Source organism: Pithys albifrons, chromosome Z (assembly GCF_047495875.1).
Source record: "Pithys albifrons albifrons isolate INPA30051 chromosome Z, PitAlb_v1, whole genome shotgun sequence".
Lineage (NCBI taxonomy): Eukaryota > Metazoa > Chordata > Aves > Passeriformes > Thamnophilidae > Pithys > Pithys albifrons.
In genome coordinates, this window is record NC_092497.1 from 223,307 (window position 1) to 246,815 (window position 23,509).

The window sequence follows — 23,509 nt, forward strand, 5'->3', positions numbered from 1 at the left end:
TATGAATTCTGTTTTAAGGAAAATGCTTCCTAGGCATTTGTAATATATCAAAGTAGTTTCATTGGTATTTGGAATTCATGCTTCTGAGTGACACTCAATTTCAAAAAGAAATTTAAAGTTTCTTGTTTAATCACTAATAATCCAGGATTACAGAATGTCCTGCCTTTTTTCTTTTTTTTTTTTTTATAGTAATAGGGCTGCTTTAATTAGAAAGGCTGTAATATAGATTAAAGCATTAGGCAAACTGGAATCCTCCCATCTCTCAGTTCTCAGTGAAATTATGAGAGTGCAGATAGAACCATTTAGATAATCAAAATTACAGAATGTTTCACTAAGGCATGTGCAATCAGTCATAGTAGGATGTTCAAAACCCAAAATCATGACCTTTTGTGACCCAGCAGGTGATTTTCTTTCCCAAAATAGTCTATGACCTAGGTAGAAGATCTGCAAATCTTCACCTGAATAGACCTGGTGAGTGTAACAATGTGAATAAAAGTTTGGAAGATGAGGACCTAGAGAAACAACCACAACCAAAAGGCATCCAGACTGTCTTGCAGCACACAGAGTCAGTCAGATGTCACCTTTACTGACAGGTAGGGTTAAAAACAGGAGGTGTTCTGTGCAGCACCAAAGCAGGGATCCAGACAGAGCCAGCCTTGGGAAGAGCCGATATAAAAGAAGCCAAGGAAACACAATTAGGAAGATACAATTTGCTTTTTTAGGAGGTTGCTTTCTTGAGAAAGAAGTGTGTGTAGCAATAATGCCCCGTTCATCTGTGAGACATACCAACTGTATGACAAGTGGATGAAGAAAAACCATTCAATGTACTTCCTGTCCAATGTGATAAAAGATTAATGCATAAATAGGATCAGGTTTTTTGCTTAATGAATTCCATTTTTCAAATCGTGTAAATAGCAAAGGGGTTCCTCCTCAGTGGCTTAAATTTTATGATTTTAGTATGGCCATCCAGTCAGGCAGGGTTTTGGTTGAGATCTCTGCCGTGTTTCAGGGAGTGTTTTGATCTCTGTGAAAGTGAGAGAGAGCTTCAAGCCTGAAGACATCAAAATGCTATTGCACACTGTAATTGATTTGTGTGTGTGTATTATTAGCTTAAGGTATTAATACAAAAAGTAGGTAGCTGCATCTAATGATTTTTTTGGAGTAATCTGAACCATCTGCCTCCAGATATTAAGGAGTTCACTCTTTAATCCAGATTATGGCTGACAAACTGGTTTTGGCATTCACGTTTCACTAGCACTGTGCCCTTGAAGAGCTGATGTGGCTGTAGAAACTCTCTTGCTCACAACTGTTGGTTTTTAAAACATTTTCGGTTTGGTTTTCTTATAGTTGTTTGCTTATAGCTTTTTTTTTGTTTTTGAGAAGATGGCCTTTTTAATGAAAAGTATGTTGAGCAACCAGGTAAAGAATTTGGGACTTGGAGGTGGAGGGGAAGAAAGCAAAGAAGAAAGCACTCCTTCTGATCCAGCAGCAGCTGCAGGAATGACCAGAGAGGAGTATGAGGAATATCAAAAGCAAATGGTTGAGGAGAAGTGAGTACCTGTTCCCTTATTATCAGTATGGGCTGATTCTTGGTAACTTTGTGCAGATAAAAATAACCCAAGAAAAAGCCAAACATTCAGTTCTTCACTCATTTTTAAAGCAGATAAATTTTTGCTGAAAAGACTTTTCAAAATAAAAGTTCACCAACTGGAAATGATAAAGTATTTCCCCCTTCCCACTGCCCCATCCCCACCCTGCAGCTCTTTCTCTCTACTCTTTCCTGCTGTCTCCACAGCAAAATGTGCTGGATTCATTCCTAGTTGATGGTACTATGAAAATTTTCAAAGCTCTTTGTTGTACAGGATTTAATTTTAAAATGTATATGATTTCTTCTCCTAGAACTCCATGTGGAGTACACTTTCAATACATAATATTTCTTGGTGCATTTATTATGGCAGACATGAAAAGGTACTGAGTGCTGTGTTAAATGGATTATATTTATCTAGAGCAGAGTTTTAATATGGTTATTTTTTCTAAAGTCTGCTAAATAAAGCAGACCTTTTAAATCAATTAAATCTCAGTTTGGTCTGTAAATACTGTCACTGCCATTTGCTGTGTTTAAATATGAAAACAGAAGTAAAATGGAGGACTTGGTGTGGAGGAGTTCAAATCCTGCATAATTATAAATAAAACTATTGACTTTTAAATCTCAAATGCATCTGTTCCTCTAATGGTCAATTACATAATGGTTGTGTAAATCCTTCTTGTAAGATGATTATGGGTGCCAGGTTAATGACTGACGGAATTCAAGGTATCCAGGTCTGTATTTAGCATCAGATGTTTCTGCCATGAAACCCTGAATAGGTGTCATCTGCTTTGGAATAAAACACAGAATGTTTTAGTATGTCTTTTGTCAAGGGATACTCAAATGAGAAATAACCACCTGCTGGCAGGAAGGCACTTCATGGATTCCTAGGACAGGGAAATGCCTGGAAAAATATTTATTTCTATAACGTTTTCAAGGGGGACACGTGTCCTCCACATGCTGAACTGTACTGAAGAAATGGGGACAGGGAACTCCTGAAAGTACATTTAGGAACTGTCACAGGAACATTCAAATACTCTAAAGAGGCACGATCAGCTCAGGACGGTGCCCACCGGGGGGTTGTGTGTGAGATCTGCAAGGGCAGAGTGTGTTCCTGGTTCAGGGCTCTCGGGGGGTCGCTCAGGGTTCAGCTGTGCAGGAGTGGAGAGCAGAGAAGTAGAACTGCCTTGCTGAACTTACACTCAGGCAGAGTTTGAACCCATAACCCAACTGGCTTTGGGTTCTTCTCAAATTTTACATTTGTGGGGGGTTTCTTGTTGGTTTATTTGGGTTTGTTTGTTGGGAGGGTGGGTTGTTGTGCTTTTAGGGAGAAAGAAGTAAAAAACCTCATTTTGAAAGCAGAGGAAAAGTAGCATTTCATCCTACAAGTAGCTTTTATGTGACAAAATACCTTTACTGAAACAAGATCAATTTTGCAATAGAATTTCCATGAAAATGCTACTGGGGAAAAAAAAGGTAAAGGGAGAGAGAGGTGGAAAGGTGAATGTTATCAAAAATTACCAAAAATCTTCAAGGAGACACATTTTGCAAATAAATACACAGTTAATCTAACAAAAATTTGTGCAGGCCAGTTCTTAAATCTAATGAAAACATTTTACAAAATGTAAAATAAAAAATAAGTGCTTTTCTATACAGGGAAGCTTTCAAATTCATTACCATAGGAAATGATTGCCATTGTGAAACAATGAATGGACAAAGAAAAGATCAGGAAAATTCACAGGTGGCAGAGACCATCCAGTGCTATTAAGGACAAGGATGTAGAGCCCATGTCCATCTCCAGTTCTCTACACCACTGATGGTGGAAGCTGGGCAGTTTTGATACAGGATGCTTATGCTCCTAAACTCTTTCTCTGAATGCCCACTCCTGTTTACTGTTGGAGATGGGACTCTAGGACAGCTAAACTTTTGTTCTGACTCAGAAAGGCCTCTCTGCCCTTGTGTGTGCTGTTATACTAAGAAAGGGTCATGTTTGTAGCACATGAGCATTGCCAGCAGCCACTGAGTGCCCTGGTGGAATTACCAAGGAATAACCTCAACTTGTCTGCTCTGCTTATTGGAATTGTTCATTGTTGTAAGAACCAATAACAGGGAGTACAGGTACCAACTCCAGACACAGAGTGTCAGCTTATCCCTCCTCATTCCCAGGAGTCAAGGGAAGTGGTCTGAGGGCAAGCTCGGAGCACAGGAAGTCTGACCCCTTTGCACCACTTTATTGGTATTGCTCCTTTTGTGCCTTGGACAAGTTACTTTAGGAATAAGTCCTTCAGTGTAAAAGACTGTATTTTATTAGTATCTTGAGGGAACATTTTTTCTGATTTCCAGGATGGAAAGAGATGCAGCATTTGCACAGAAAAAAGCAGAGCGAGCCTGTCTGAGGGTTCACCTGAGAGAAAAGTACAGACTCCCTAAGGTAAGCCTGTAGCTCCTGAGCTCACCTCCTTCAGTGGCCAGTTTCAAACCACACTCACTGCCAGTGCATTGTTCTGCAATGGTAGCACTGCCTGCATTGCTGGGATCCCCACTGCAGCTCAGGGCAGAAGTGGAGAAGGCCAGAGCCATGGATTTCCCTACTGGCTACTTCTTTTAGACCTTTTTTCTCTGCTTAGTAGATGAATCTGTCAGAAAGGTTCTTGCAATCCTTCTCTGTCCTTTCAGATCTGAAAGAGGTGACTAGGCAAGTTGAGTACCTGGTCTGGTTTCTCCCCACCTTTAGTAAAAGGCTCTTAACTGGGCAACAGACAAGGGTTGGGGGAAAAAAAGCTACAAGCACATAAGCAAAGTCCTTGAAACTTCCTGTACAAGATCTATATTTGAGTTTTGCTAAACATCTGCAGGCTTATTTTTACTGTCTTCTCCCAAGAAGTGCAAAAGCAAACTACTCAGTCCTTTTTCTTTAGTGCTCCTGATTTTGTTTGTCAAATATTCCCAGGAAAACCAAAATCTAGAAAGCAAGAGCTTCAAGCAACAGAGAAATCTGGAGGTTTGCTAAAAGCAGGCAGCAGCTGCAGTAGCTTCTGGATCATGATAGAAAGCACAGACAGCATTTAGACTGATAGCTTTTTCCTGACACAGAAACATCTGGATACAAACAAGGACCTCTCTCTACTGTATTTAAAGTGGTTTCCTGCTTTAGAGGGAAGACTTGGTCATCTGTTTTCTGCTCAGCTTTCTTGCTTTCAGGGATTTAAATGCAGAACTCTTGTTTATCAGAAATTTATCACAATACAGGCTTTAGCATAAGCATATGACAAACATCCACAGATCTCACTTACTTAAAATAAAATTAAAAAAAAAAAGGAAAGAAAAAAAATGGAAATGCGAATATGCTGAAGATAATTTCCTGTTGCAAGATGCTGACCCTTCCATAATGAAGAAGGTTGCTCTGCCTTCTAGGACTGTGAGCTGGAACTGAGGTTAGGTAAGGGAGTGAGAGCCAGAGAGGGATTCTGCAAAAAAATCAGGGAAAATTTGCCCATAACAGAAACATGAAGTGAATTCTTTCCATTCACTTTAACTGCAGGATCACTATGAAGGTCCCTAGACAGATCTCCCCATGACAGTCTATTCTATGGGCATTGGTCAGGGATTCCCTCTCAGCTCCAGCACAAAGGAAGTAACTCGGGGTCCTGCTCCTGGAAAAGTTGTTACTGTGCTATTTTGCAAGTTTTGCCACGAGGAGAGTGGTAACACAGGACAGAGCAGTCTCTGTGGGGTTTGGATCACGAGTTTGTTCTGAACTGCCACTCCTGAGATGTCTCATTTACATCCCTCAAGAAGCTGATGGTTCTCAGCAATTTGTTTATATTAGTACTCACCTGCCAGCTCTAAGTCACTACCACTTGTTTTCTGATCAATACTTGCCAGTGCTTTTTTGATTAATTAAAATGCAGGAAGGTAAAGAATCCATCACATTTAACTGCTGTAAACTTAATTCTAAATTTAACTGCTAAAAAATCTAGTGCTTAACCCAAGCAAGTCATTTAGGGACTCTGTCATCAACAGAAAGAGACCAGCACTTCCAGCCTCCTCTACCCAAACTTTCAAATAAGCACTCAAGGTGGAGCTGGGCCACCTCCCAGTGGCATGTGCCCCTCGCAGAGGGAGGCCAGGTGACAGCTGAATTCAAGTAAGATGTGCTCCATCCCTAAGAGCCCAATTCTTCAGTGCTGTAGCTGGAAAACATATCCTGAGGGTGAGTTTAATTACAGAAAGATTAATTATGCAAAAAAAATAAGTACAAGATTTTAAGTGGTTGATTGGATTGTAGGCCTAAATCTCTAAACACCAGCATTTTAATTAGCAGCTGAGTAGTACAATATCTTTAGGCTTTGTTGTTCCTTTGGAGTCAAATGCTGAGGCAGCTGTTGGGCAGCCCTTACCCATCACCTCACCACAGTTTTCAGCTGCAAGAGGGGCCTCTGGTTAAAGTTCCAGGGCACTTAACTGCCCAGCCCTCAGCGAGCTGGAGCTGGGTGTCTGATTTTGGAAGGCTCCCACCTGTCGTGTGAGGTGGTTCCACAGCCCCCCTTGGCTGACCCTCAGCCATGCAATGGTGATCTGCCCCATCTCCAGCAGCATCCTGGCTGTGGGATGCACTGAGTGCTCTTTAAGGACAAATTCAATAAAAACAGTAGAAGACTTGTCTCCAAGGTGGAAGAGTAGCTTTAAGCCAGCAAAGAATATTACAGGACATGCTTTTTTGCATTTGTTCCCTCTATATAGCATTTCTTGGTTTTCATCAGCCCCTATGAAAACATATATCAGGAAGAAAATTAAATTATTACATGCACACTATATGCCCCTGAAAAAAAATTCAACTCTGTGATGCAACACTGTGGCAGGAAAATGCTCTCAGACTTGTGATAATGCGTTAATTAGTTTGAAAATTGAAAGTCATTTCAGATAGCCTAGTATGGGCTGGAAACACTGAATATTGCCAGCACCAATCACTACCACACATGGTAGATGAATGCATGAAATTCAGGACTAAGCAGGGCCCCTTTGCAGTGTAAAATCGAAAGGTCCATGCTATCTGGGCCAGATTTATAAGAGAAAGTAGACCCTTAATGAACCTAATCCTATTAACAGAGTTGTCAACTTAGGTTTGTCATCAGAAAGATGTTTTTAGCCATGAGATATTTGATCTGTGGAAAACTTCTTCATCTTTGGAGTATTCAATCTGTGACGTTCATAAAAAAGTTACATAAATTAATATTTTAATTAACAAACAAACAAATAAACAAAACCCCAAACTCTCTTAACCACTGACTGCCTTTTTAAACCACAAAACCATATCCTTTAAACCATATCCTTTGCCACTGGGAGTTGGAGAAGGAATTTCCCCTGTGATATGAGATGGTGACCACCTTCTGCTTTCACTGTCTATCGTCTCTCGCTCTTCTTCATCTCGTTTCCAATACACTCAATGTTACAAAATAAACACTGGCACTTGGTCTCATTGGCATCTTAATTTGGACAGAGGACTTTAAAATCAAATCTGTAACAAAGCAGCTGTTTAGACTGTTTTCTGCTCACACCTGTGTATCACGTGAACGTAAAAAACTCTGTGTTATATTGCATCTGTAACAGAAAAGATCTGAGACTGACTATTTAGATGCATAATCAGCATAAAAAAATATCACCACGCACTAGGACTCTGTTGCCTATGCTGCTGAATTGTCAGAATAATGTCTGACCCAGTTCTGGCCTGGGCATCCTCCCAAGCAGCTTCCAGGGCCAGTTTGAGAGTTAGGACAGGCATTCCCAGTTAGATGGGACCACCCTGTCTGATAGGCCAAGAGACTCCAGTAGCATCTTGGTGGGTTTTTCCAGGCCAGCTGGCCTTGGGGCAAGAGACCAGTGCCAGGCATATTTAATTCACTAGAACAGATATTACATCTGTGTTCTCAAAGATCCTGTAAGGGTGGCTGAACACCTGCAGAGACCTGGAGCCTATGGAAATTAAAGTCATCAGGAGAGATCCACTGAGTCCAGTGGAATTTGCCAGGCCCCAGGGCTGTCTGTACAGGCTTACCAGAGCCCACAGCTCCAGCTGTCTGTCCACGAGGTCTGCCTGTTTTGGGTGCTCTCTGTAGTGCAAGGTGAGTGTATCCTGATGCAGGGTAGTGACTCTGTCGCCGGCCTTGGAAAAATCTCTCCTTATAAGAAAGCAAGTTTAACTTTTTTTCACCAGACTTAAAAAAAACCCCAACAGGTAAAATCAGAAACTTAATCCCACAAGTCCATTTCAAATCAAAGTAAACAATAATCAAATCTGCCAAATTTTAGAAGAAATGGAAGAGGCCATACACATATTATGTGCTTCTTTGCTTCTTGTTGAGCAATCCCACTCTGTTGAAGCTCATTCTAGGTCTGTTCAAGGACAAGTTCAATGCCAAGTGGGTAGAGACAGGTGACTTGGGCAGAATTGTACTGCTTTAGGCAATACCTGAATATGTTCTTCCTTGGTCAGGGGACACTTTGGACCCCCAAACTGCTGTGCATCACATCTCAGACTTAAGTAGGACAGTAGGCTTTGGCACAGGAACATGCCAGACAATTGTTCACATTGCCAAACATGTGAAATCACCGTGGTAATGTGCAGTGGTGAGGCCTTAAATTATGAGTAGTTCTAAAGAAAAGAACATGTGTGATTGTCTGCTTAGGGACACCTTTCAGTAATTAGCACAGTACCATTTTATCATCCTTTATTGCTACTTGGGAGGATTTCAAAAGGGCTAACACTCCTGATAGCCAGCACTTGCTGATTAAAAGCTTAACACCCGTTTTCCTGCTACACAACCAATAAAGAACACCTCTGCTGATTCAGATATTGTTTCTAACTCCCACAGATCTGACAGCAGCAACCTTTACTCAAAGGGATGAAGAGATCTGCTCATCCATTTTAGCCACATAGTAGTAACAAATCCTGATAGAGCTCTCCATAGTTTCATAGGAAGTATGGGGAGAAATCAGGTTAAAGGGAAGTACAGTTATTGCAAACATAAAGCTGGGCAAATATGTAACACTAAATAGTGTCTATGCAGTTGACCATCCCAGTCTGCTTGTCCTTGCTAAGGCCTGAAACGACACAGACATTGCTCATATAAGTCTGTCCATTCATTCTTGCATTCATTCATGCAAACCCCAGACCTCTCACTATCAAAAACACCTCCTGCTGATAGTATTGCTGCTTATTCATATCAGGCCTTTGCTGCTGTCATGCTTCATTTTGGAGATGTAATGAGGCATTAATGCTTATCTTTGATGTGTGAACTGTGTCAAAATATCCCATTCTTCTGAGCTCTGGATCCATCAGAATTAACAATAAAATGTGAACAAAATCACCATTGTTGGAAAAATTGACACAGCCTCACTGATGGACCGTTTCAGGGGGCAGGCAGGAAGCAAGTGTGTGCAGTGCTCACTGCATCCCGGCCCTTTAATTGCTTAACCAGTTCCTTCTGTCTCCTTTTGCTTTCTCAGATGCACACCCACCCTCCACCCTCTCCTTTGTTGTCCAAGTCTGCCTATTGCCCCCCTTACCAGCACTGCAGCACTGTTCTGATTATGTGCCAGGCAGCCCCTGCCCTTCAGCACAGCTCAGAGGCCAATCAAAGACCCAGACAGAGTTTGGACATGCTTCAGGAAGATGAGGACCCTTCTACCAGTAATTCTTTCCTAAGTTTAATGCATCTCTCTTCTGGAATGCTTCAGTTTAGTTTTAATACCTAAAAATCCCCACCAACAACAGGGAAATGGTAGCCCCAGTTTTTCTAGAGCTGTTGCTTCACAGAGCAGCAGCTGAGGGGCCCAGCCCTGCTGGATACGAATAAGTTGGAATGGAATTCCTGCATGTTAGCACAGTCAACACACATGTCAACGATGTCTAAAATGGCAAGTGACACTGAGAGCTTCAGTTTTGATAGTGCTGAAGCCCTTCAAATATACAGCAGACGTTGTCTGAGAAATCCTGGAACTTGAATGGACACTGATTGAGACCCTGAATTCACACGTTGCACCCAAAAACTTTGACTGAAAAATCTGTGCCTCTATTTTGGTTCTCCCTAAAAAACAAATGAGTGAACAAAAAAGAAACTCATCCTTTAATCCTGAGAGAGCAGAAATACTCTCATGTGCTGTTTTATTTTCTGTTTTTTGTATCAGAGTGAATTGGATGAGAATCAAATACAGATGGCTGGAGATGATGTGGGTTTGCCAGAAGACCTGCAGAAGATGGTGGCAGAAGATCAGGAGGAGGAAGAGGACAAAGACTCTATCCTGGGACAGCTGCAGAACATACAGAATATGGACATGGATGCAATCAAAGAAAAGGCACAAGCCACCTTCACTGAAATAAAACAGGCAGCTGAGCAGAAATGTTCTGTGATGTAGAAGAGCCACCACTACCCAAGAGCTGTGACTTCAGTCTTGTCTCACCAGGGCTGCAGAGCGAGGGCAGGCAGAGGGATGCACTTAGCTCTATAGCATTCAATGTAAATATAGGAAAGTGAGGAGAGAGAGACTTAAAACCCTGAGGGGAGGGTGAAAATTTATGTGTTGGGACTGCCTAGGATGAAATTAGAAGTGATCCTCAATTCTTAATATAACATTTTTTCCCCATGGAAAAAATGGCCTCGAAGAAGTAAATATTGGGGAAAAAATGTGCCTTTTCCCATTTTTTCAAAGTCATCAAATGTTCTTATATGCATATTTTTTAGCAAAATTGTACTTCTGATACATCACATACAGGTAACCACTCATTTAATACTGCTTTGGGAAATAAATGCATATATTTCTTATAAAAATGTCTGCTTCAAACATTTTGAAACAAACACAATATTCAAATGCTGACATTTGCTGCAAAAACACTTATAAGATTTTTTTTACTATCTCTTTACTAAATGTAACAAAAGGCAAAAAGTAACTCCATGGCTTGGGACACAAATGCTGTCATATGTAATGCTGAGTGGGAACTTGCAGGAAACCAAGGCTTGGTAGCTGTCAGGTGCCCTGGGCTGTAGCAGTGCAGGCTTCTCCAGGCTGCTTCTGTCTCTCAGTCTCTTGGTCCTCAAAGGCAGTTCAAACATCAAGGGGCAGTAGTGACTCTGCTGCATGCTACGTGTGCCAAACTCTGGGGCTTGGGCTACGAGCACAGAACTTGTACAGGTTAAAACGAGCTCACCCCCTTGATTCTGGGCGTTATCTCCACTGAAGGCTAAAATAAACCTGGCCCACCTGGAAGATTACACTATGGTAGGGCACCTAAACTTGGAGGGAAAGCATGGCTTTCACTTGTGCTAAATCTGACTGAGGCTATGGGACAGGCAGGCTGCTACTCCCGAGGGGCTCAGGTATTCTAGAAAAGGAAGGGCTTTGTAAGGTCTCCAAGAACTAGCCTGAGAAACAGATTTGGAAATTAATGTATGTAGCACCTTCCTACAGGTTTATAAGTCTCATTCTCTCTCTCTGTTTCTGTCTCCACCTAATCAAGTAAAAATATTAATTTTAAATGAACAAATGCAGTAAGTATGGTTTGTCTCCTTTCTTTCTCTTTCCCTCCCCCTCTTCCGCCCTTCCTCCCTTCTCCCCTTCCTTCCTCCCTCCATTCCTTCCCCTTCCTTTTTCTCTTTGTCTTTTCTCTCTCTCTTTCTACCCCTTTGTCCACACCTGGACAGGAGGACAAATTCTCCTTCTTGGCAAAGTCAGTTCTGCAGTGAGGTGGAGAGCAGGGCAGGGGAGAGAGGTCCCCTCCTGCTCCAGCAGGTGCTGGGTGCCAAGATGGCCAGGGAGGGTCACCCTGGCACCTTCTGCTGCAGCACTGGCACCAGCACTACACGGGAAAAGGCCAGAGAAAATCACCTACTTTTAAGAAGCTCGTTATCATCGACAGTTATAATGGTGCCCACCTCCCTGGCTAAAAAAGGATAGAGACAGCACTGTACAGCTTTATGTGTTCTTAATATATGAATTTTATTTTATTTAATATATGTTTTATTAACCTAGGCAAATATATTTATTTGTATGTCTTCTACCTATTTTCTACTAGAATCCTTTATAGCATTTCAAGCTGATTGTCATCTTTTCCCTAATGTTACTGATGAGCACAGAGACACTTTCCAAAAACACTCCTCCCAAACATATGCTGAAATGTGCTTGGTAGGTAGTTCCTAGTTTCCCTGAATGCAGCCAGTTTCCTAACAGTAAAAAGGCTGAGATTCCTTCCTACAAATAGAGCAAGATATAAACCAAGCTGGTGCCTGTTTTGCTTGCCAGTGAGTGAATTTCTTTCATGTGATGGTGTGAGGCAACTTCTGCTGCCTCCCCCACACAGCAGCTCCTTGGCTGGGTTTGCACAGAAGCCTCAGCTCTGGTGGTTGAAGGGCCCCAGGGTGTCCCTGCACAGCCCTGGGCAGCGTGGGGCTCAGCTCTGCCCTGCCCTGTGTCCTGCACAGCCCTGGGCACTGTGGGGGCCCTGCCCTGTGTCCTGCACAGCCCTGGGCACTGTGGGGGCCCTGCCCTGTGTCCTGCACAGCCCTGGGCAGTGTGGGGCTCAGCTCTGCCCTGCCCTGTGTCCTGCACAGCCCTGGGCACTGTTGGGGCCCTGCCCTGTGTCCTGCACAGCCCTGGGCACTGTGGGGCCCAGCTCTGCCCTGCCCTGTGTCCTTCACAGCCCTGGGCAGCGTGGGGCTCAGCTCTGCCCTGCCCTGTGTCCTGCACAGCCCTGGGCAGTGTGGGGCTCGGCTCTGCCCTGCCCTGTGTCCTGCACAGCCCTGGGCAGTGAGGGCCTTGCCCTGCCCTGCCCTGCCCTGTGTCCTGCACAGCCCTGGGCAGCGTGGGGCTCGGCTCTGCCCTGCCCTGTGTCCTGCACAGCCCTGGGCAGCGTGGGGCTCAGCTCTGCCCTGCCCTGTGTCCTGCACAGCCCTGGGCACTGTGGGGGCCCTGCCCTGTGTCCTGCACAGCCCTGGGCAGAGTGGGGCTCGGCTCTGCCCTGCCCTGTGTCCTGCACAGCCCTGGGCACTGTGGGGCTCGGCTCTGCCCTGCCCTGTGTCCTGCACAGCCCTGGGCACTGTGGGGGCCCTGCCCTGTGTCCTGCACAGCCCTGGGCAGCGTGGGGCTCAGCTCTGCCCTGCCCTGTGTCCTGCACAGCCCTGGGCAGTGTGGGGGCCCTGCCCTGTGTCCTGCACAGCCCTGGGCAGCGTGGGGGCCCTGCCCTGTGTCCTGCACAGCCCTGGGCAGTGTGGGGCTCAGCTCTGCCCTGCCCTGTGTCCTGCACAGCCCTGGGCACTGTGGGGGCCCTGCCCTGTGTCCTGCACAGCCCTGGGCACTGTGGGGGCCCTGCCCTGTGTCCTGCACAGCCCTGGGCAGTGTGGGGCTCGGCTCTGCCCTGCCCTGTGTCCTGCACAGCCCTGGGCACTGTGGGGCTCGGCTCTGCCCTGCCCTGTGTCCTGCACAGCCCTGGGCACTGTGGGGGCCCTGCCCTGTGTCCTGCACAGCCCTGGGCAGCGTGGGGCTCAGCTCTGCCCTGCCCTGTGTCCTGCACAGCCCTGGGCAGTGTGGGGGCCCTGCCCTGTGTCCTGCACAGCCCTGGGCAGTGTGGGGCTCGGCTCTGCCCTGCCCTGTGTCCTGCACAGCCCTGGGCAGTGTGGGGGCCCTGCCCTGTGTCCTGCACAGCCCTGGGCAGTGTGGGGCTCGGCTCTGCCTTGCCCTGTGTCCTGCACAGCTCTGGGCAGCGTGGGGCCTTGCACTGCCCTGCCCTGTCCTGTGACCCCAGCCCTCCAGGAGCCACCAGCTGAGGCTTTCCAGCAGCGATGCTGGAGCTGCAGGCTTAGGGACAGGGACAGGTGGCAGGTGCTGGTCCTGTCCTCTGTGGGACAGCTCTGCATAAGGGGATTCTTGGATGCAAGGCATCCTCTTGAGAAAGTGTCTTAATCAATAAATTGTTATCCAGTATATTCACCATTTTAATCCCAGGAAAATACACTTTTTCTTCTTGCTCACTTCTTTCTGCCCTAAGAAACATACATTGACAAGTTTTGACCTTCCTTGTTTTTTCCAGAGGATGTCCTGATGCATTCAATGGCTCTCATACTCTAGCAGGTCATTTCTTTAGTAAAGACACCTGTCTTCATCAGGTCCATCAAGCACCAGAGCTATTCTGCCTAAAACCACCAAGACTTCTGACCCGATTTCTGTCTCTTGGGATCCCTCTCTCACATGTCACCAGAGAATGTAATTATCTATGTGGAAAGACAAGTGGAGTCTCCTATGACGTCTTTACATAAAGTAGTTAAAATAGTCACCAGCTCTGTCCAGCCAGTCTGTGCTTTGCAAGGATCAATGTATTTCCCTCTGCATTGGTATAAATCTGGCTGGTGTGTCCACACTGTTCTGTTGCTCTACAGCCTGAATTGTCTTATCTATAAAACACCAAAGTAAACAAGCCTAAGGCTTTCAACCTGTGAATTAAAATGTGCCTGGGACATCCTGAAAATCTTACTGAAAGCATCTGGTGGTTTAAAGGATCTAATTAAATTCGTCAGCAGATACAGGATCAGCATTTTCACGGTTTAAAGGGTCAGAGAAGAAAGTACAGTCAGAATCACCAAACAAGCGATTAATGAGATTCCAAAAAAATGTCAGGGCTGGCAGAGGCAAGCAGGACCGAGAGCTGGCTGGGGGCTGGTGCAGGATGAGAGCCCTCTCCAGCCCCAGTGAAGTGCTGCTGGCAGGGGAGTGGACTGCCTTAGGCAGCACCATTAGACCAGACTCACACTGCCAGTCTGGAGTGACAGAGCCGGGCTACTTCGCAGAAGGTGCTCATTTCTGCCCTGATCCCCCACACTCACACGGAGCTTCCTTGGGGTGCTGGGGCCAGCAGGGCTTGCACCTGCCCTGGGGCTGGCACTGGGCTGGGCACAGGAGCAGTGGGGTACAGTGGGGCCCAGAGCCAGAGGAGGGAGGATGACACAGCACCGCTGCCCCAGATCTCCCTGAGAACCCTTGTGCCGGGGCAGAGCAGCAAATCTCCCCTCAGGAGGAGCCTGATCCTCACCCTACTGGAGGCGGCTGTACCTGCTCCCTGCCAGCACCTCGATGGCTCATCCCTCCAAGCCCCAGCTGTCCCTGTCCCCAGACACCAGGGCAGGCCTGGGGAGGCATGCAGGCAGGAGGGGGGCAGGGCCACAGCGGGTACACGTCACTGGGCATGCAGCTCTCCGGGTGCTTTTCCCTGGGGACAGGTCACAGGGGAGCCTGGAGCAGGGTGGGCAGGCAGGCAGCACACTGACTCTGCTCCAGCTCTCAAGAAAAGAGAAAGTCTTTCTCCAACGTCTTGCACTAAACCTTTCTCCTAAGGCTGTTGAAGCCCTAAGGCAGCAGCACTGCATGTGTGTGCATGTGTGCTGATGTGTGTAGACATGTGTTTGTGCTCATGTGTGTGCACAAATGCACGTGGACATGTGTACATGCACCTGTGCACGTGTGAGAATGGATGTGTACATGTCTGTGTGTCTGTCCGTGTGTGTGCAGGACAGCAGAGGAGCAGATTAAAGTGTTAGGTCACATGGCAGCTACTGCTGGACAGGCCCTACCTGGGATTTGGGTTCTTACAGTTAATAGGATCGCTGGAGCTCAAGGCCGTCATCCCATCAAGATAAATGTCTCTAGTGCCCACTTTTAAGCAATCTGAATTCAATTAGGCTAATTGGAAAACAAGTAAAGAAGGATTGCATTAATATAGCCTTATAACATGAACCTTCACTCCCTCCCTCTGGAGGGATGGCTGAGCATGGCGAGCCTAAATGCCTGTGCCCTCACACCCAGCCCATGGTGTTCCCATCAGAAAAGGCTTCCCAGTTACCAGAGCAGCTACAGCCTATTCCATACCCACAGCCCAGACACTGGAAAAAACACAGCTGGCTCTTCTGGAGCAGATAAAAAAATCTCACCAGAAAAAAGAAAAATCTCACCAGAAAAAAAGTAAGGTACGAGCAACGCAGTGACAGGAGGAGGCAGCAGCTTCCTTGGGCATTATGTTTCCAAGAAGGTTCTTAAAAACTGCACAACTTAAAATTTCTGGGGAGGAAAAAGCAAAGCCATTTTTTTCCAGTTTTTAACAATCTGTTGGATTAGACAGGGCATGCAAACTGCAGGAGGGTACAGGTTCCTTCTGGATGAATATTTCCCTCTTTCCCTTGCTTCCCCTCTGTTGATTTGCTGTCTGACCTTGGAAGCCCCATTTATCTTTCAGGGAGCTCCTCCCTGCTGCATATCTTTGGCTGTAGAGTGATGTCCCACCTGCAGTGCGACTTCAGGTTCAAATGTCTGCTCTGTCAAGGCAGTAATTATTTCAGCTTGATATAAAGGAAAGGCAGGAGCAAAGGAAGGAAGAATCTGTGGCATGTTATGGTGCTGATTTCATTGTGTGAAGCCACGTACCATACACAGGTCTCAACTGCACCAACAGGATGAAATCTGTTCCCATTTAGTCTTCACTATGCATGTGCAGGAAGGAGGTACAGAAGACAGTTGCACTTCAGAGACTGTCCATCCTGAAAATTTTTGTTAGTTTCCAAGCATAATTTCAGCAGTAATTGTAATCATACATTGAGTTAAAAAAGAAAGAAAAGCTGATGGAATGGAGAGTATCTCTTGGAAAGACAAGTAACAAATCCTGCCTGTTTCATCCCCTAACGAATACTCTCAAATTTGATTCTGATAGCCTCTGTAAATATCCAAAAGTAAACAGTCTTTGCAAAGGTGTGATGTACCACAGATCAGTTTCTGAGGCTTCACATTAATAAGACACAGGTCCCAGAGGACTGTGGCAGAAAGGGATTCAACTGACAGCCAGTACATTAGACCCAAAGGGAAATGTTCGGTTACCTTTCTTTGTTCTAAATTCTGTTATCAGAGAACCATTAGACTTCCTTCCTCCCCGGAGCACTGTGATGCCTCACATGAGTGTCTGAGGTGTGGCAAGAGAGAAAAGACAGATTTGGAACTGGAAGAGTCAGACCTGTCTCTGCCCTGCTACAGGATTACGGGATTTTTTCAGGCATTTTTTTTCAAATGGGGACCAAGGGGGTTGCTTCCTCTTTCAACACTCCACTCCCCTGCACGAAGGATGCTACAGTGACAACTGTAGCTTCATACGGAAAATACAACTGTAGTAGTCTGCTGCTGAGAAAAGAGGAATCTTCTGGCTAGGAAAATCTCGTGCCCTGGGTGGGACTCAAGCATCGCCTTCAAGGGCTTTTTTGCTGCACATTCACGTTGTAATTAACAGCAAAAAAATGGAGCTTTGCCCCGGTCACTGACAATTTTGACAGGCACCCTATCGGCAGCATCCGTGGCTAATGATTTTTGCTCCTTCGGCTCACCTTGCTATCCTTCTACAACAAGCAAAAATGACTCCCAAATTTGTCCAGGGCTCCTGGAAGAAAGGGCATGTTTTGTGCTGGTTGTGTGCTGTAAAACCATAGCTCCAAATTAGAAGAAATTAGGGACATAGCACAGTTCATTCATCTTCACTAATAGAGTTCTTGGGAAATACACATGTAGATTAAGGGAACACAATGGCCCCTGACTGATTGCTTTGAGTACCCTCCAATGCCCCTACAATGGTATTGACTTGCTTTTTATATTGTGCACAAAAGCCACACTAACCTTTTCTTGTCTCTTCTGATGGCCTCTTCCCTCTTTGAAAACGGATGGCTGAGTTCTTTCGGCCCTGAACCACTCCCCCACTCCCAAGCAGTCAGTGAAGGCAAGGCTCACCTGGAGCTAGAAAAAGCCATGCACTTCTAAACTTGGACATAAGACCATAAATCTGCAAAAGGTGTGGGCACTGCCAGAATAAACCACTGTCAATTTGTGAAGTGATTCTTCTGGAAAAATCTACACAAACTACAGCCCGTTTTGGTAGGAGAGGAAGTAAAAGTGAAGATTTATCGAGTGAGGTCGTACCTTTTATTAGACCAGCAAATATATCTGGAGGAAGCAGTAGCATCAATGGTGTTTTTCATTCACATACATTCTCCTCAGGCTTCAAATGGAAGCACCTTCAAAGCTAAGTGGAGGTTCAAAAGCACTCTGGATGTTACTGTGTTTGGCCCTTAAGCCACATAGGACAAAAGACCGCTCATGCCTCAGGAACTGGGAAGTGCTGGAGTAAAAAGTGATAAAGTGACGGAAAGAGCAAAGCAGCAAAAATATTGATGCTGGAGACATGATGCCATTGCCTGGCTGGTACTGTGCTGCATCCACATCTTCCACCAAGCCAAGCACAAAGCGATGTGTGGGATCTGGCTCTCTGCCTCACCTCCAAAAACATTTTGTACATCCCCCATGAAACCATGCCCTGCCTGCTCCCTCCCAGCCCCATTCGTGCCCTGGAGGACAGTCTCACAGAATCGGCTCTTCTCACAGGCTCTGTCCTATACGGGCATCTGGGAAAACTTCCTCACGAATATCGCCTAGCAGGGCTTGGAAAGCCTTAAAGGATGAGTCCACCTCCTTCAGGTGTCTCCGGCATCAATCCTGCCGACAAGCACCTGGTCTGTGAAGTGCCCTTGGAGGCAGCCGGGCGCAGGACGAGCGACCCCCAGGGCACCAGCGCAGCAGCGTTTACCCCAGTGCCCCTGACCCGGCCCGGTACCGCGGATTCTCCCGGGGGGCAGCTTTTGAAGGGCCGCCGTAAAACCGACGCACGTAAAAGCCGGCCGGGAGGGATGTGTGCTAGAGCCGTCGGGCAAGAGAAACGCGGCGAGGCTCCGAGAGCCGCCGCACAGTGCGGAGAGGCGCCGGGCAGCGGCTGCCCTCCGGCCCGGGACTCCCTCGCTCCCGCCCTTCCCCAGCCCCTTCGCTGAGCCCCCTTTACCGGGCCCGGCCGCCGCGCCCCCAGCAGCGGCTCCCGCCGTCCCAGGTCGGTCCCACCGCGCCCGGCGCGCCGCTCGCCGCCCGTCCCACCGGGGTTTCCGACAGCACTGGCCCTGTCCCGGGGCTCAGGCTGCGGGGTTCGCTGGGGCGCCCTGCCCGAACCAGCCCTCGGGTGAAGCGGGGGCCGGCCCGCCCCTCCTCGAGCGCCCCGGATGGCCTCGCCCGGCGCCGTCTGGGGCCGGGGCCGGGGCCGGGGCCAGCGGGGCGGGGCGGGGGGGCCGGCGGGGGCCGGGGGACGCCCTGCCTCCCCCTCCATGCCGGAGGGGCGCGGGGGCCTCGCCTTCCTTCTCGCCCACCGCCCCCCGGCACTCCTCCCCCGCCCCAAGGAGGCCAGCCCGCCCGGCGGCGCCGTGCCAGAGCTGCCCGCGCCGCCCCGGGGCCGGGCGGGACCGCAGCGCCGCGCCGGGGCCCCGGGCCGGCCGCCCCATGCACCCGCCCGGCGCCCCGCTCGCCATGGCCGAGGGCGCCTTTTCGCTGTCTGCCCCGGCTGCGCGAAGCCCCGGAGGAAACCCGTCGAGGCTTCACAGCATCGAGGCCATCCTGGGGTTCACCAAGGAGGACGGGCTGCTGGGCGCCTTCCCGCCCGACGGCACCGCCAAGGAGGCGGACCGGCGGGGGCCCCGGCATTGCCTTCCCAAGATGCCCGGAGAGCCGCCGCCGGCCGAGCCCCAGGGCCGCGCCGAGCGCTTCCAAGGTGAGCGCGGTGGGCGAGGGTTGGGCGCCGGGGAGCGGGCGGGCGCGCGCCGCTCCTCCGCACCCTCGGACGGGCCCTGCGGGGAGATCCAGCCCGTGACCCGTCTGTCTCCCCCTCGCAGAGCCGTACTGCCCCGGCAGCGCCAGCCCCGAGCTGCCCGCCGGCAGCAGCGGCGAGGGGAAACCGTCGGACGAGGAGCAGCCCAAGAAAAAACACCGGCGGAACCGCACCACCTTCACCACGTACCAGCTCCATGAGTTGGAGCGCGCCTTCGAGAAGTCCCATTACCCCGACGTGTACAGCCGCGAGGAGCTGGCCATGAAAGTCAACCTGCCTGAAGTCCGCGTCCAGGTAACGCCCGGCCCAGCACTCCGCGACGGCCCGGCCCCGCCGGCCCCCAGCACCGGGAAGCCACACACGGGACGGCCCAACCCCGCCCGGTGCAGCCCGGCGCTCCCGGCGGCCGGAGCAGCACCGATCCGGAGCGCGGGTCCGTGACCGCAACACGGTCCCGGCCCCGGCCCCGGCCCCTCTCGCCCCGGCCGGTGTGTGGCTGAGCGGCCCCGCTGGATCGCCGGGCGCGGCTGCCGCACGGCCCCGGTCCGGCCCGGCCGGCGGGACAGCGCGGGTCTCGGGGTCGGTTTCCGTCGGACAGCGGCCCTTTGAGCGGCATGCCCCAGCCTGGGGCCGCCGAAGCCGCTGTGCGCCGGCTGGACAGGCGGGCCAGCTCTGCCGCGGGGCTGTTTTCGACCCCTGCGGGGCATGGGAAACGCCTGAACCCACCAAACTCCTTTTTGCCCCTGCTCGGCACGGCACAGCACATCGCCAGCTGCGTGCTTGCCTCTCTGTGTTTCATGTGCATCGCTGCACCCAGGGGCGAGCCTCTGCCACTGCCTGGGGCCCGGCTGATACGGCTCTGCTTGCAGGTGTGGTTTCAGAATAGACGGGCCAAGTGGAGGCGACAGGAGAAGCTGGAGGTGACCTCCATGAAGCTGCAGGACTCGCCCATCCTCTCCTTCAACCGCTCACCGCAGGCAACACCCATGGGTCCTCTCAGCAGCAACCTGTCCCTGGAGACGTGGCTCAGCCCACCAGTGCCCAGTACCACGGCCCTGCAGACCCTGCCTGGCTTCGTGGCCTCGCCACAGAGCCTGCCCAGCAGCTACACACCACCACCCTTCCTGAACTCTCCTGCAGTGACCCACGCGCTCCAGCCCCTGGGGGCCATGGGGCCACCGCCACCTTACCAGTGTGGGGCCACCTTTGTGGACAAGTTCCCCTTGGATGAGGCAGACCCGCGCAATACCAGCATTGCCGCCCTGCGGCTGAAGGCCAAGGAGCACATCCAGTCCATTGGCAAGCCCTGGCAGACAATCTGAACTCCCTCTCAGCACCTGGGAGAAACCCATGGGGAAGGCCAGTCCCAGGATGACTGAGGGACACCCTTGCCCTGCCTTGGCTGCCCTAGATGGCTGAGCACAGGAGGGCTGTCCCTTGCACCAGCCTTTCCTCCACGCCTTGACTTGCTTTATATTTTGTGGTCCCTTTAATTCCCTTTTCAACATGTCCTGAAGAGTTAGGGGCCTGATCATAGCTTTAGGAAAAACCATCTCTTTTGTTCTCTCTCCTTGGCTGGATCCTTTAGTCACAATAAAAGCTGCAGTAGGGCACAGAGCTGTGTAAGGCGCCTGGGAGCCCAGGTATCCTGCCATACCTGGGGAGGAATTTCTGCTTTTGCACCATTAAATGGCACCAGCTGCATGGAGGCTGTGCATTGTGTTTCTGCACTCAGGTGGGCTGCTTGGGTTGGACCCTCCACTGCCTGTTATGGGCAAAGGGGTGGGAGGTGCCTGGCTGTGTACTCTTCTACCTCCAACAGCAGGACCCTACCCAAGCTGCTGTGGCACTGGAGTCTGCAGTCCCACAACAGGGAGTGTGGCCAGATGGGGGGCCCTGCTGGGCACAGAAAGGCTGGGGCCCTGGCAGTCCATTGGCCAGGCATAGCACTCCCACAACTGCCCTTGTAGGGCAGCCCCATGTTCAGGTGGGCTTTGCCCATCCCTGCCCAGGCAGGCCAGAGTTGGTGCCAGTCTCCCACCCTTGCTGCCTCTGCAGAGAACGGCAGGTTCTCCGGAGTCCTGGGCCCCTGCAGCCCAGCTGCCGTGGCAGGACACAGACGATCACTGCCTGGATACTGGACACGTCACTGGGGCCTGGCGGGTGCATCCTGCCGGGTCTGGCTGCCCAGCACAGCCCCTGCAGGCTGACATGGTGCTGGGCTGTGCTGCTGCCCCCCTGCCCACCCAGTGCCCATCACCCGGCTGCTGAAACTAAAACTGCGGCATCTTTAGTTTTCATTATCTCTGTTACTGCCTGTAATGGGGCTGAGAAGCTGTAATGAAACACCCCTTCTCCTCCACTGGGCATGGGGTGCTCTACACACTCGGGAGGTTGTGGCAATTAACGTTTCTCATTAGGGAAGAGAGAAAGATGCACAAGTGCCCTCATTGTGTCCTGGGGATGATTCAATGCAGACTGGGAGACCTCTCCTTTCACCATTTCCCACTCGTTGTGGCCAGACAAAGGCTGGCGTCTAATTATATTTTCACAATCTGTGCGTATCTTTTAGGAGTCCTGTCAGAAACAAGTATGTCAGCTTTGTTCAGCTTCACTTCAGAGAGCTTTTTAACCTTAGACAGCAGTTTCTAAATATCCCTTCACAGTCTTCTCCACAGCAGCCCCCATCTATTGTCTGGAGAGCTTCTTTTACAGATAATAATAGGAATCCCTCTGTTTTCAAACACCTTTTTCTCTCTCCCCAGCCTCCCTGCAGATCTAACCCTCCTCTCTGGACCAGAGCACACACTGTGCCCAGGTTCCCTGGCTTGCTGTCTCTGAGCTGTGCTGGTTCAGGGGATGCAGGGAGGCCCAGTGAATTCTGCTGGGGCAGACCCTCCTCTTGGGCTCTGGACTTGACAATGCTACTGTGTGTGCATCCGTGGTGGTGCCCAGCCTGCCCAGCATACAGGTCTTGACAAAGAGAGAGAAGTGCTGTCAGGACAAGAAGCGCTGTTGCTATCGGGACCAGAGAGGTGTTTTGCTAACTTCTCATAAGGAGAGCTGACTAAAATTCTGGGGTCAGAAGAGAAAAGAAATCATGTTGCTTCAGTTTTTAGATCTTACTCCAGTGGTCCTTTCACAGGTGAGCCTTGCTTGCATCACACCAAAGGATGCTGGGGTTTCAAGAAGGTACATGTCTTCTGGTGGCTACGAGGGGAGGATTTCTCTTGGTGTGCCTGAGAAGTGCCTGCAGAGCCTGGGCTGTGTCAGCCACAGACACACTAAGGAGTGACTGCACAGGCTTTGCACACTTTTCCCACTTGCCATTACTTGGCTGCAGTCCAGCTGTGGCTCCAAAGTTGAAAACCCTGCTGCAGGTGAGCACATTTAGCTGTTGTCCAAAAGCTCTTACCTGTGCTTATTGCTTATAATTAATAAGCAACTCCCCAAGACTGCAGTGGTGCTTTTCCAGGTTTTGACACTACTACCTTCTCTCCCTGTTGCCTCCAGTTCTCCTGTGTCCTATAAAGCCATCAGAAAGACCTCCCTGACTTCATGATCAGCTGTCAACACTGTAATGGATTGACTGTGTCCAGTCATATCCTTCAAGGAAAGCTATGAGTTTATTGCTAAAAATAAATGTTTTACCAGTTAAACATGAGTGGGCACATAAAGGGACAGGCATATATGCAAACTCAGATCTTTCTTCTACCCTATCTAGTTTTCCATGTTCCTACACTTTCTTTTAATTGTCCCATTCCATTTTAAAAGCTCATTTGTTCATTTTGTTGTAAATACCTTCTCCTTCTTAATTGGGTGCTGAGTCTAATAATCCTGCCTCGGCTTGTTAACTGTACAATAGCAGTCAGAGTTAATGACCCATTAGTGATTAATTCCTTAAACAGCATCTAATTGCTCACTGTAAAACCTTTTCTTAAAACTGGATTAAATCATCTAGATCCTTAACCACTTCTTTACTCTAACTTTGCTAAGGCTATTAGCATGGCCTTTTCTGAGTGGTCTGTTTCTTCTTTTACTTAAACGTTTTTAGCAAGATAGTATTTTTAATGTCTATACTTTTTTGCAACATCTGAAGTTCTGAGGAAGAATAATATTGATAAAAGACTGCCAGTGAATTAATAATTATGAGGAAAACACCATGACGGAACTGTCTCAATAGCACCATTCCTTAGCAGAAAGTGTATTCT

At 49.0% G+C, this 23,509-nt stretch overlaps 2 protein-coding genes across 2 annotated transcripts; both read left to right on the plus strand.

The window, feature by feature from the left end:
• The first annotated feature begins 1,325 nt into the window (after positions 1-1,325).
• CPLX4 (complexin 4) lies at positions 1,326-10,000 on the plus strand. Its single transcript, XM_071579898.1, has 3 exons — positions 1,326-1,550; positions 3,929-4,016; positions 9,773-10,000. Exons 1-3 carry the CDS (start codon positions 1,384-1,386, stop codon positions 9,998-10,000), a joined length of 483 nt encoding a protein of 160 aa, XP_071435999.1. The 5' UTR covers positions 1,326-1,383.
• An 8,781-nt stretch (positions 10,001-18,781) lies between these two features.
• On the plus strand, positions 18,782-20,992 carry RAX (retina and anterior neural fold homeobox). Its single transcript, XM_071580669.1, has 3 exons — positions 18,782-19,241; positions 19,363-19,592; positions 20,168-20,992. The coding sequence occupies exons 1-3, from the start codon at positions 18,974-18,976 to the stop codon at positions 20,618-20,620; spliced, it is 951 nt and encodes a 316-aa protein (XP_071436770.1). The 5' UTR covers positions 18,782-18,973; the 3' UTR covers positions 20,621-20,992.
• Positions 20,993-23,509: the final 2,517 nt, after the last annotated feature.

What these genes read in the sequence shown, in the direction of transcription:
- CPLX4 (XM_071579898.1), top strand. Translation starts at nt 1,384, where the DNA reads ATGGCCTTTTTAATGAAAAGTATGTTGAGCAACCAGGTAAAGAATTTG. An exon ending in AAGCAAATGGTTGAGGAGAA is followed by an intron (nt 1,551 to 3,928) that starts GTGAGTACCTGT and finishes TCTGATTTCCAG; the next exon opens with GATGGAAAGAGATGCAGCAT. An exon ending in AAAAGTACAGACTCCCTAAG is followed by an intron (nt 4,017 to 9,772) that starts GTAAGCCTGTAG and finishes TTTTTGTATCAG; the next exon opens with AGTGAATTGGATGAGAATCA.
- RAX (XM_071580669.1), top strand. Translation starts at nt 18,974, where the DNA reads ATGCACCCGCCCGGCGCCCCGCTCGCCATGGCCGAGGGCGCCTTTTCG. An exon ending in CCGCGCCGAGCGCTTCCAAG is followed by an intron (nt 19,242 to 19,362) that starts GTGAGCGCGGTG and finishes TCCCCCTCGCAG; the next exon opens with AGCCGTACTGCCCCGGCAGC. An exon ending in TGCCTGAAGTCCGCGTCCAG is followed by an intron (nt 19,593 to 20,167) that starts GTAACGCCCGGC and finishes CTCTGCTTGCAG; the next exon opens with GTGTGGTTTCAGAATAGACG.